A 13,786-nucleotide genomic window follows, 5' to 3' on the forward strand; every position below is an offset into this window, starting at 1 on the left:
CAACGAAGCTGAACGCGAGGGGGTAGAAGGAAGGGTCAGGCTGATCAGTCTGTACCCCTAGGCCGATCGGCCCAACCCTTTCCTTCGCTCGTTTGCCTTTCAATTTAAGGCCGATCAGCCCAACCCTTTTCTTCGCCCGTTTGCCTTTCAATTTAAACCACGGGTCCTTCAGACTATAAATACCCCGATATTTCATCGAGCACGGGGATTGGAGATCAGATTTGAAGCAGAAGGAGCCGAAGGACTCGAGGGACAACCATCTACAGAAAGTTGAGGACCGTACAGTTATCTGGAGGCTAACTTAGGTTAGGCTCTGGCCGGCACCATCCAGTGGTGGAGCTTCACTTGAAATTTAGAGAGGGCCACCTCCATTCTTAAACTCTAATTATCCTTAGATTGGTGAAGTCATACAAAACGGGTTAAATAAAACAGCTTCACCCAATAAATCCACATGAAGCACCAAAACAGCTTACTACACTATAGAGGAGGAGGGGAAAAAACCTTTTACGGGTTTCTCCTCCCTCTCCAAGCATTAAACTGTTCTTAAAATTGCCACATTACCACTAATACCTATTTTACCAAAGAAATAATAGCTTCGTCTTAACAAAATAGTTGCTTCACCGTTGAAGCCAAATCCAAATTTAGAGGACCCGGAGCCCCACAAAACAGTCCCTAAATTCTAGATCAAGGAAATGTGATGGATCTAAGAATAACTTTGTTTATTTGGTGAAAAATCTAAGGTCATGTTCGGAAAATGGAGCGTCGATGAATTCGAGGGATTAGTTCAAATTTCACACTTAATCATGAGAATTCTCGGATCCTAATCCCTCATCCAAACGGGCTACTAATAGTTGGTCAACATCTCACAAGTTTAACAGCAGGGATTGAAAACCACACCGACGTGCAGCATGGATGTTCAGTTTGAGCTTGCCTGATGCTGGTGGAACAGCCTGTAGTCCCGTGCAGAAGTTGTCATCAATGATGTAAACTGAGCACCCACCTGGAAAGACTGCACAACCAGGCATTCGCATGGGCTCTCATGGCGACCGGGACGCCAAGAATATCTCCTGATCTGGATCCTCTGTGCGCAGCAAGAGCTGGAGCTCACTGCACTGCTGGAACACTGCTGATAACAGGGACGGGCACCAGCATGGGGACGTCCAACTACTCCATGTCTCCATCCCTGGAGCTCATTGATCCAATAAAACCTTGTAACTACACGGAGTGCTATTAATCAACTCGAACAATGGCACATGTAAAAAGAATCAAAGTGAAACTGTGTGTTAGAAGAAGATCATGAGTTCACGGGGAGGGATGTGCGGGGAAGAAAGTGAAAAGGGGAGGGGGAGGGGAAGGGGAGGGGGAGAGGAGGGCGGACCTCGCCGACGAGGTGGAGGGTGGTGGCGGAGAGGAGAGCGGAGGGACACGTGGGGGAGAGAGTGATGTGTGCATTTTTTTTTCTTTTACCGCGTGCGAAGGATAAGGTCATGCGGGCCTGGGGAGCAGGGACGGAGGGGCTCTTGCCGATTGGGAGAGTCCTCTCCCCTGCTTGTGTTCCTTTATTGAATAACTAACATTCTTTTATCACATCAACGAGCATCGGTCTGCCTATCAGCATCGACCTGCCTGTCATTGAGTGTAGCATGAAGAGAAGCAGCTGGTGCTAAACAAACGCAGAAAATCACAGGTCAAAATTCAGGTTCGATTCAAGGTAAGCCGTCTTTGTCGTCCCTTCTCCTTTTCTTCTTCTTCTGTACAAGCATTGGGGCAGCTGTGCAGTGGAATCAGCAGAGACGACCGAACAAGCACTTGCAACAACCTCCAATGATTTGGTGCACGTAAAATAAGAACAACCGAACAAGCTCCTAGCTAGTTTGTTTATTAAAGTAGTCAGGCAAAGTGGAGTTTACAACTGCCGTAGCATTCAGCAGGTACTGACGAAGTACACCAACGGACAGGTCACAGATGTGCCGCGCATGGCTTCATGATATCCAAAAACCTGAACTCGTGTTCCTATGAAAAAAGCCTGAACTTGTTATTACCGCAGCTTGAAACTAGTCCTCCTGCTTCTGACAGCAACTTATATATACACAAATGACATGACCCATCTTGATTCGTGATGCATATATGAATATTGCCTTTAATTTGGGGATGCAGAATACATTCGAATTCCGCGCGCATTTTAGATTTCATCACAGCATTGAGACGGATTGTACCACAAATACCAGCAGATTCCTGTGAGGATGTGCTGAATGCATCGTACCTGTTGTTCCTACATGCAGCTGTACTGGAAGGGAGGGAGCGATAAGGGTCGCCGCGCAGGCGCAGCAGATCCAATGACGGGACGCGGCAACCGAAACGGAACCACGTCGCCTCGCCTGCCCATCATCTCGCGCAGGTGAAACCCCCTGCTCGCCTGCCGACACACATCACCGTGCCTGCACAGCGAGGTAAAATATTCTGCCCCTCAACTCCGGCGGCGCGACGAAGTGTTCTTCGTCTCTCATTTATCCATCTCCGGTGAACATAAACATTACAGTGGCAATCCTGCAATACGGGAGAACTCCATGGCGTCTTGTACAACAAAGGATATGATACCCAGCCGCTTTCTCTAAAGCTCCATCACTCTTTTAAGCCCGTCAGCCCCCAACTCGCAGAGGACATCCATCATCACTCATCGGAGGAGCAGAATCTGTTCGTCTCTTCCCCGAGAGGGCAACCTACCACACTAGCTAAGTAGCTACCGAAATGATGCTCTCCGGCGGCCGCCACCGCGGCCTGGTCCTGCCGTGTCTCGCCGTGGTGGCCGCGCTGGCCGCCGCCCCGCGCGGCGCCGACGCGTACAAGAACTACACCGTCGGCGACGACAAGGGCTGGTACGACGGCCTCACCCTCCCCGGGGTCGACTACCAGGCGTGGGCCGACGGCATCAAGAACTTCAGCCTCGGCGATTTCCTCAGTGAGTAAAAACCCTGCACCTGCTCTGTTGCTGGTGATCTTTAAGTAGTTAATCGTAGCTAACTGCCTACTGATTTGGGCAGCGAGGCGACCCATGCATGATCCTTTTAGCTAGGCCTAGTTCAGTTCTGCTTTGCCAAGGCCTGGGGATTTGTTCATTTTCGGTGCTTGTCGTGGTGGTCGATGCATCGAGAGCAGTCGCCTTCCTCCATTTCCTGATGCACATGGCCTCCATTTCCTGATCATTTTCAGCTTATCAATCACCATCACAAACAGAACCAAAAAAAAAAACTGGTGTGGATCGGATTAGTTGTCTAATCAAGGTGGTAAACTGCTAATCGCCATTTCAGCCTCCATGCATGTGATTGCAGTTGCTATAGTGTACTTTATTTGCTGTCGTTTCACGTTACAAGAACATGGCCAAAGCGCATTATGGTATACCGCCATGATATGATCTTGTTGGAACCTGAAGACTACTGCGTACTCTGTAATTATCAGTTACCACATCACTGCAATTATCAGTTACACATCTGCTTATCCAACTGCATAATCAATCTCGTCTCATGACAAATCAACGAACAATCATGCGAAAAAAAAATCTGATTGATGACGCGACTAACCCTGTCGAATTTTCCTTCTCCCTTTAATCAATGTTTCTTCTCTGCGTGCTGCGTGCAGTCTTCAACACGGACAAGAACCACTCGGTGGTGCAGACGCGGAACGCGACGCTGTTCAAGAGCTGCGACTACAACGACTCGGGCCCCGACGACACCGTCGAGTGGTCCGCCGCCGCGCCGGAGTTCAGCAAGGACGCCGTCACCGTCGCCGTGCCGCTCCTCAGGGAGGGCCGCACCTACTTCTTCTCGGGCAACTACGACGGCGAGCAGTGCGAGAACGGCCAGGGCTTCGCCATCGACGTGGCGCACGGCCAGGGCCTGCCGCCGGACCTCAGGCCGCCCGCCGCCGACGCGCCCGCGCCCTCGGCGAAGCCCGCCGACGGCGCCGCCGTGCTCGACTTCAGCCACCCCAAGAACGTCACCACGCCCAGCGCGTCCGACGGCGACCTGAGCGGCGACGATACCACCTCGGGCTCAAGCCGGACTCTGGCCAGGATCTGTCTGGCCGTGATGCCGCTGGTCACCGCGCTCTTTGCGGTGTAAGCAGGCGAGTGCATCTCGCACATGCCTGGACTATGAGATTTGTTGTTGTAATTTATCTGTAATATGGCTAGTCAAGTAGTAGCAGGGTGTTCACAGGTTTATTAGTTAGTGAAATGCTTTTGATTGTATAGTGTGCCATTTCTTCGATTTGTATGGGGTGATGACAACAATAATAATAGCAATTCCATTCTTTGGATCGAGCCTTGTCTTCTCATGGAGTTCTGCTGGCCTGCTGCTTCAGCCTTCAGCTAGCTCAGGGTCAAAGGCCTTTAATAAGTAAGATTGCAATCATAAGATGTTAAACATAAAAAATTCACAAAAGTAGATTTATTACTATAGTTACTGAATCAGGCCCTCAATCACGTCATTAGAGACGTAAAATTGCGAGACAAAATCGTTGATTTGACAAAGACGCTGATATCTAGAAATGGTGTTGAGAAAATGCTTACGGTTCACAGCTACACGCAGGGGGCGGAGCCAGCTCTGTTCCATGCTTTCACCGGACAGCAATGAAATACTGCAAGTTCCGTTGCAAATTAGGGTTCATGAATGAAGACTATGCATCATTCAATGGGGATGGCAGCAATGAATTTTGAGCCTGGATCCGCCCTTGGCTACACAAACTATTCATATTATTTGGTCAAATATTCTATAGCATGTTAACTTAGATTGGCAAACCTATATCTGGATTCAAGGTGAACAGGATATGGATGAAGGAATTGTGTGTGTTTCACTTTCACGCAACTATATATAGTTATTATGTTAAATCTTTTGAAAACGTTACTATAAATATTCAATCGCGTTATTTTTAGTTACATCAAACAATTGTTTTTACAAGGATTTTAAATAATTCCTCGGTCAAATAAGTGATATCCTCTAGGTGAGTTTAAAAAATTAGTACTTGTTTTTTAGATAAAAGAATAGCTCAATATACTGGGTCTACATAACAATGTTATACTGTATATTCAGCCTTTATTACAAAACGGACCACGAAAGGGTAGCATAGCGAAAAAGATTATAGTGTTTTGATAATGAAATAGATTAACACTTAGCCTGCTGTGTCATTGTATATTGGCACTACACAAGTTATCTGAAGCTGAACAAATTGATCAAATACTACTAGTATTGATCACCTTTTGGTTTACTTAGTATTCAAGTATGTTTGAATTTGTATTAATTTCTTTTAAACTCACAAATACAGTTGCGTCACGAGTGTGATCACAATTCATCACAGCTTCAGTTGTACAAGCAGAGGAAACACCATAGCACAGCACGAGCGGGCTAAATAAGCTACAAATGAGCCCACTTTCCTCTGGCGCTGCAGGCCGGAGTTGGGCTAGAAAGCCAACAGCGGGCCGGCGTTTCCATTTTTTTCAATTGGGTGCGACAAGCTTTTAGTGGGCTGGACCAACTTAACTCCGAAATTTCTTTTGGATGTGTCATCATCGAAAATGGGTTGGTTTTTTTAAGAGGAAAGAATCATATTTACCTCCATGGATAGGCCAAGTCCGTGTTTTCTCCGCGATTCAAAAACCGTTCATTCCGACTCCTCGTACTCCCAATGCCGGACGCATGACCTCCCTGACTAAGATCCACCCGGATTTTGTCCAACCTGGCACCAGGCCACTCATCCTACGTGGCAACCTGTTCGAAGGCCCCACATGTCAGGCTCCCTCCCATCTCTTGGCTACACTCACAGATTGCTTGCCATCGAGGTGGCAGCCACGGCAAGTGCAGAAACAAGATGGCGAGCGCGGCAAGTGCGGCGCGGGCCAGACACCTCTTCGCTCCCGGACCTGCTGTTGCTGTGCACCGTCGTGGGGGCATCGGCAGTGCGCTGGACCGGTGCGGCGTGGATGAGGGGCATCAGACTCTGCCTTCTCTACCTCGTCGTGGTCATCTTCCTAGGCTCGCACCAGCCACTAGGGTGGCCACAGGCACAAGCATCGATTAGCCTCTCGATCTCTCGTTCATGTCACCGGCGTGCCGTCTGGTGACTTTTGCTAGCTTCCGGTGGATGGCGTCATGGTAGATGCTGGGGATCAGGATTCAGCAACCCATGAACGGCCCCGGAGTTTTCTCCCGGCAGTTTTTTCATGGATAATTTTGCTGAAGAAATTTCAGAGACTAGATGCCCAAAGTCAAGAAATTGACACCAAATTCAGAGCTAGAATCCATACAAAACAAAATTTGCTTATGCACAAGCGTAGCTAGGCTGCAAAATCTTTCGCGAACAAATTTCTACCGCACATTGCTCCAATTTGTGCTCTGACGTGGATGTGGACGGGGGACCTGTATGCTGCGAAGTTGGCACTGGAGATTGTGTAGCAGGTGGGCACTAGAAGCCTACATGCTCACCGTGTGCAAGCTTCGCACGAGCAGCCGGACCTTGCATCCGTTCGACTCTACCTAACAGTGGTAATGGATCATGACTCTCGTGTTTTTTCACAATCCAACTCAGTTCTACCTAATTTTTAAGCTCAAAATCATATATTATTATGCTCGACCCTTATGTAGCCCGATGCTAGGCTAAATTAGAGGGCCATTTATCACCCCCTAACTCTACCTCCGCGTGGAGTGCTACGACCGTGATGATCGCCGTAGTGCCGATGTCTGCGAGCCCAGCTAGCCCTGAAGAGGTGAGGATGGCCCTGCGCTAGCCGCTGGCATGGCCTCCGTGCCCCCGCGACCAGGGAAGAGGCAAAGAGGTGGGGAGGATGCCAATTGCCGGCCACCCTCTATCCCATCGATTTTGGGGAAGAAGGAGGAAACAATTTGATGCCGGCCTCACTGCAGTTGTTGCTCTACTTGATGTCCCGATCCACGTGCCACAAGCCAAGCTCGCCGTGGAGGGGGCACCACATCGACCATGGCAGAGATCGGCACGACGAATGCGCTCAATTTTGAGCTGCTGGAGGGAAGAAGAGGATTATGGTGGGCCTGTGCCACGTCGGATAAGTGGCGTGGAGTTGATGTGGAGCCAGCTCGGACAAAACCGGTGTGAATTGGGGTATGGGTGGCCCTGTATCCGGTTTCGGGAGTTTGAGGAGTCAAAATAGATGGTTTTGTAGTCGCGGGAGAAAATGCGAACATTACAGTCGGGCCCTCACTGCCGAACATTATTATATACTTGGGCCAGCAGTCCAGACCTAAAAGCCGCGAGCCCATTGCTCGGCCCAACACCACCCGCTTCGCCAAACACGAACAGCAAAGCGCACCAAACCTTAAAACCGACGGAAAGAGAAGACCCACATCATCGTTCACTCTCCCCCTCTCCCTCCGCCTCCGCTCCCGCTCCCACCCATCCCAGATCCCGATCCGCCGCCGCCTCCTCCCCCCCGGGCCAGATCCAGCCACCACCTTCCCACAGCGGATCCGCCGGCCGCCTCGGCCGCGGCCGCCGCCATGGAGAAGCCATGCTCTCTCCTGGTCCACTTCGACAAGGGCTCGGCCGCGATGGCCAACGAGATCAAGGCGGATCTGGAGGGCGGCGACGGCCCCGCCAAGGCCGACGCCATGCGCCGCGCCATCTCCCTCCTGCTCAACGGCGAGACGCTCCCGCAGCTCTTCATCACCATCGTCCGCTACGTGCTCCCCTCCGAGGACCACACCGTCCAGAAGCTCCTCCTCCTCTACCTCGAGATCATCGACCGCCGCGACCCCGCCGGCCGCGCCCTGCCGGAGATGATCCTCATCTGCCAGAACCTCCGCAACAACCTCCAGAGCCCCAACGAGTACATCCGCGGCGTCACGCTGCGGTTCCTCTGCAGGCTCTCCGAGCCCGAGGTGCTCGAGCCGCTCGTGCCGTCCGTGCTCTCCAACCTCGAGCACAGGCACCACTTCATCCGGAGGCACGCCGTCTCCGCGGTCTCCGCGATCTACCGGCTCCCGCACGGGGACCAGCTCATCCCCGACGCGCCGGAGCTCGTCGAGCGGTTGCTCGCGTCTGAGCAGGACGCGTCCGCCCGGAGGAACGCATTCCTCATGCTCTGTGCGTGCGCGCAGGAGCGTGCCGTCGCCTACCTGCTCTCCAACGCCGACCGCGTTACCGAGTGGCCCGATCTGCTGCAGATGGCCGTCCTGGATCTCATCCGCAAGGTCTGCCGATCCCAGAACCGCGCCAACAAGGGCAGGTATATCACCATCATTACCTCGCTGCTCTCCGCGCCAAGCACAGCGGTTGTTTATGAATGTGCTGGCGCGCTGGTGTCGCTCTCGTCAGCACCCACGGCCGTGCGAGCTGCCGCCAACACATACTGTCAGCTGCTCTCGTCGCAGAGTGACAACAATGTGAAGCTCATTCTACTGGATCGCCTCTATGAGCTTCGTACCTCGCACAGGGATGTCATGGTTGGGGTGGTGATGGATGTGCTTCGTGCGCTCGCCAGCCCCAATCTCGATGTCAAGAGGAAGGTGCTTGATTTGGTGCTTGATCTGCTCACCCCGCGTAATGTCGAGGAGGTTGTGCTTTCCCTCAAGAAGGAGGTGGTCAAGACACAGGCAGGAGACCTCGAGAAGGGTGGCGAGTACCGCCAGATGCTGGTTCAGACCATTCATGCCTGTGCTGTTGAGTACCCAGAAGTGGCTGGATCCGTTGTGCACCTCCTTATGGATTTCCTTGGTGACACCAATGTTGCTGCAGCAGTTGATGTTGTGTTGTTTGTGCGTGAGATCATTGAGACAAATCCGAAGCTCCGTGTTTCCATGATCCAGAGGCTGATTGATACATTCTATCAGATCCGGGCATCACGTGTCTGCTCATGCGCTCTCTGGATCCTTGGAGAGTACTCCCTCTCTCTATCAGAGGTTGAAAGCGCCATTGCCACCATTAAGCAATGCCTTGGGGATCTGCCATTTTACACTGTCTCTGATGAGGGGGACACCACTGATTCTGCCAAGCCAGCTCAGGCGGTTGTGAACTCTGTCACTGTATCTTCCAGGCGGCCTGTTGTTCTTGCAGATGGCACTTATGCCACACAGAGTGCTGCCACTGAGACCATTTCAACTCCATCAGTTGCTCCTGGGTCATTATCTTCAACCCTGAACCTCAGATCACTCATTCTGTCAGGCGATTTCTTCCTGGCTGCTGTTGTTGCATGTACCCTGACCAAGCTTGTACTGAGGCTTGAGGAGGTGCAGCCATCGAAGGTTGAAGCAAACAAGGCTTGCACTGGAGCTTTGTTGATCATGACATCCATTCTGCAGCTGGGCCAGTCCTCTTACCTTCCCCACCCGATTGATAATGATTCATATGATAGGATTGTGCTATGTGTGAGGTTGCTTTGCAATACTGGTGATGATGTCAGGAAGATTTGGTTGCAGTCATGCAGACAGAGCTTTGCCAAAATGCTCGCTGAGAAGCAGTTCAGGGAGACAGAGGAGATGAAGGCAAAGGCACAGATCTCTCATGCCCAGCCAGATGATCTTATTGATTTCTACCACCTGAAGAGCAGGAGGGTAAGGACACAGCTTGCCTCCTGTTGCATTTTCACTTGTAAAAATAACTACTGTTTTGTTTTTCAAACAGCATTTGTTTAAATAATCTTTTCAATAATGCATTAAAAAGTAAATGCTTTTTCTAAACCTTTTCCTAAATAATCTTTGCCGAAATGCTCGCTGAGAAGCAGTTCAGGGAGACAGAGGAGATGAAGGCAAAGGCACATATCTCTCATGCCCAGCCAGATGCTTATTGTCAAATATATAAATTGCTACCTATGTTGCATCCAAAGCTGATGAATTCTTTTTTGTTCGCTTCACAAGCAATTTATTTTTTGATTCAACATCCAACTTTTGCAGTTTGTGATCCTCTGTTGTCTTGCACAAGTTGTTAGGTTAACATTTCCTGGTCCTTAGAATACCTCAACTTAAACAATAACCTGTCTGACCTTTCTCCCTGCCTTGAAGCTGCTTTCTCATGCATGACAAGCAATAATCTCATGCAATAATCTGATTTGTAAACAATCTTGTGCAAGCCTCTCTCATGCTCTTGTGATTTTGTACTGTAATATTGTGCGTGGTTATATCTGATGTATGTATGAACTTTCTGCTGTAATTGCATTTAATTTATTGTCTTGTTAGAGCCTGACAATGTATTGCACAGTTATATAAAATAGTGCATTTTATTTGAGCTTTTGCTCCACACTTGGAGCCCATCTTGATCTTTCAAGAGCTAATAAGCTAGTAAAGAGAATCACTTCCTGCTTTTTTTAGAGGTAAAGCCAAATAATTATTTGAACAATTTTGCAAGCATGTCACACAGATGTGCATGATAGATAAAATGCATTTTAAGGTAGTCATATGAGCTGATTACAAATGTTTGATGTGTGACCAAGGTCTGCTCCTAGTATTCAATAGGCCAGTGCATGCATTAAGTTTGGTTTTGTGTATTGGATGGTAACCTTGCAACTGTTGATGTTGCCTTTACATTTGCTCCTTCAGTTATTAAAGCATGATGTTTTGTTTTCCTAGGGCATGAGCCAGCTTGAGTTGGAAGATGAGGTCCACGATGATTTGAAGGCTGCAACTGGTGGGTTTACTAAGGATGCAGATGATGCAAACAAGCTCAACCGCATTCTTCAATTGACTGGGTTCAGTGATCCTGTTTATGCTGAAGCATTCGTAACGGTTCACCATTATGACATCGTACTTGATGTTACTGTCATTAACCGCACAAAGGAGACACTTCAGAACTTGTGCTTGGAATTGGCTACAATGGGAGACCTTAAACTTGTTGACCGCCCTCAGAACTACACCTTGGCTCCTGAGTCTAGCAAACAGATCCGTGCCAATATCAAGGTTTCATCAACAGAAACTGGAGTCATATTTGGCAACATAGTTTATGAGACTTCTAATGTGATGGAACGATCAGTGGTTGTCCTAAATGATATTCACATTGACATCATGGATTACATCTCACCTGCTACATGTGCTGATGTTACTTTCCGGAACATGTGGGCAGAATTTGAATGGGAAAATAAGGTAACATGCTTCTCTGTACATTGCATTTGCAAAAGATTTGCTATTCATGAATGCAGTGTTTTTAAGGCGTCGCCTAGGTGACAAGGCGGTGGTGGCTCATCTCGCCTAAGGTGTCACCTTAGCCCGCCTAGGTGTCGCCTAGGCGATAAGGCGGTGGTGGCTCGCCTTGCCTCGCTATAACGCTTTAAAAACCATGCTTGAAACCGAATTCCAAATTTTCTAAACTAGTGTTTTAATCCCATCTGGCAATAGATCTATGCAGAAGTCATTAGATTCAACTTGTTCTATGTATATTGCAACAGACATTGGAGTACTTGTCTAAATTATTGTATTATCCCCATGTGGCAATAGATCTATGCAGTGTAATATTGCAATACTAGTCTATTGCTACCTAGAGTACCTTGCAGAGTTCATTGTGGCAATATCATAGTACATTCTTTCAGCTTCGGAATTCTCTACCCATTTTTGATGGCAATAGAAACATCATGAGTTTCTTTTATACAGTGGGTGCAAAGAAAATGTTTTTGTTTGAATCTTATCTTCTATTTTTATCAAAATGTTCATAGGAAACTGTATCTGTCTTAGACAGGTGTTGAGCAGGCACCTATTGTGGGTGCTTCATCTTTTTTTTTTTGCATCTGTTTTTAATTTGATTTATTTTGTTGTTTTTTTGTTGTAATGGGCCCGCCATCGTTTATCTGAGATCCATTAAAATTTGTATGACATGCTCCTTTCTGTTGTGTCCAGGAACACATTCTTTCTGATCGGTTCCACTTATTTTCTAAGTCTATTGTTTCTTGTCTATCAGGTGGCAGTGAACACTGTTATTCAGGATGAGAAGGAGTTCTTGAATCACATTATTAAGTCAACAAACATGAAGTGTCTGACACCACCGTAAGTATTTGAGAAAACTGATCTCTCATGTTTACCTGCAGACAAGAATCATTTCTGCTTCAATATGTCTGTAATTATATGTGCACATGCATATGACTTATAACTTATAAACACATAACAATAGAATATGATGGTGTTACTAGTTTACTTCATGCATGACGGATACTGCTTAAGAAACTTTTTGTAGCTTTGTTTCTTCAATCACTGTGCCAAAAAGCTGGCTAATCTATGGCCCTGTTTGTTTCCGCTTATAAGCGGCTTATCGGTGGAAATAAGCGAGAATCCCGCCAAACCCTTTGCTTATTTCCACCGATCCTCGCTTATGTGGTAAGCCGCTTCAGAGATTTGAACTACGAAAAGTGAGAAGTGAGAAGTGAGAAAATCTTCGCTTAGATTATAATCCAAGCGTGGCTAGGAGAAGCGTATCCAAACAGGGCCTATAGAGTTAGTGCCATAAAAATCTTTCGACCTTGGAGAAGTATATCTTAGCTAAAGTAGGAGACAAGTTTGTCATCTTTTTTCACTGTTTTTGTACTCAACTGTTCAACTATCCTTGCCAGCAAGGGATAGGCTTCTGTTATCCAAATTAGAAAGATTGGTATTACAATTACATTAGATATGAATTAATTTGGTTAAGTGAACAATGTAGAAGTCATGTATTTTTAACATTGAGCGACTGCACTTGACATGGTGAATTGGTGAATCACTACAGCATTTTTTTTCTTCATTCACTGAATTCGCTAGCCCATTACTGCTGGAGTTACCCACCTTTGTAATTGATAACTTGACAGGTCTGCACTTGACGGAGAATGTGGTTTCCTCGCTGCTAATCTTTATGCAAAGAGTGTGTTTGGCGAGGATGCTTTGGTGAACATCAGCATTGAGAAGCAACTAGATGGCAAGCTCAGTGGTTACATCAGAATAAGGAGCAAGACCCAAGGAATTGCGCTCAGCTTAGGGGACAAGATCACCCTCAAGCAGAAGGGAGGCAGTTAACTGGCCAGCGTGTCACGGTTGTATCATCCTTATTTTTTAGGAAATCCACCTGCCCCGGAGACACCGGCGCTGTGGCATTGAACTGGGTAAAGATGTTTTGTACAAAAGGATCAAAGAAAGAGATAAGAGGACAGTTACGAGGAATTCATATGGTGTTAGATCGCTGGCCAAGAAGTTCTCGGTCTAAGACTAGACCCTTGAAGATCCATGTTGCTGTAGTAACGATGCTGTTCCAACTTCCTTTCCTGATAAAATGACATTGTAGAAATAGCTGTGAAGTTTCTGTTGATTTCTCGACAGGTAGATCGTGATCTTGTATTATTATGAATCCCTCTTGTTTTGATATTATACTTTGCGATGTTTTTTTTTTTGTGAGGTCTTGAAACGAAGCTCTCTGGTGGTACTGTTACCTTATTTTTATAGAGATGAGTTTGAGCTCATGTTCTTTTATATATGGATTTGCCTCCATCAGGAATTGTGCTGTTTTGAGGTTGCTTTGTGTTGTTTAAGGACATTAATTCTTGGATTTTTTGTGATCTTGCCCCCTATTTTGAACCCTCATTTTTCTAATTTGTGATTTTGCTCTCAATCATTGTGATTTTGCCCTTGGTCTTTGGTCTTTGCGTATTTGACCGTTGACGAGGGCAAAATCGCATTGACTTTGAATAGTCGAAGGTAAAATCACAAAGTTATAAGGGTAAAATTATAATTACAACTTCAAATCAGGGGAAAGAACTTTTTTAGAAACTCTTGGAGTTGCTCTAATTGTACATTCCTGACAACCAGTGACAGTAAGTAAT

At 47.4% G+C, this 13,786-nt stretch overlaps 2 protein-coding genes across 2 annotated transcripts; both read left to right on the plus strand.

Annotated features, from left to right (window-relative positions):
* Positions 1-2,489: 2,489 nt before the first annotated feature.
* On the plus strand, positions 2,490-4,318 carry LOC101767733. Its single transcript, XM_004967608.4, has 2 exons — positions 2,490-2,959; positions 3,637-4,318. Exons 1-2 carry the CDS (start codon positions 2,749-2,751, stop codon positions 4,116-4,118), a joined length of 693 nt encoding a protein of 230 aa, XP_004967665.1. The 5' UTR covers positions 2,490-2,748; the 3' UTR covers positions 4,119-4,318.
* Positions 4,319-7,369: 3,051 nt separating this feature from the next.
* On the plus strand, positions 7,370-13,454 carry LOC101768553 (coatomer subunit beta-2). Its single transcript, XM_004967610.4, has 4 exons — positions 7,370-9,575; positions 10,587-11,096; positions 11,905-11,990; positions 12,782-13,454. The coding sequence occupies exons 1-4, from the start codon at positions 7,524-7,526 to the stop codon at positions 12,984-12,986; spliced, it is 2,853 nt and encodes a 950-aa protein (XP_004967667.1). The 5' UTR covers positions 7,370-7,523; the 3' UTR covers positions 12,987-13,454.
* The last annotated feature ends 332 nt before the right edge of the window (positions 13,455-13,786 follow it).

The sequence above is a fragment of the Setaria italica genome, chromosome V (assembly GCF_000263155.2).
Source record: "Setaria italica strain Yugu1 chromosome V, Setaria_italica_v2.0, whole genome shotgun sequence".
In the NCBI taxonomy this organism is placed as follows: Eukaryota; Viridiplantae; Streptophyta; class Magnoliopsida; order Poales; family Poaceae; genus Setaria; species Setaria italica.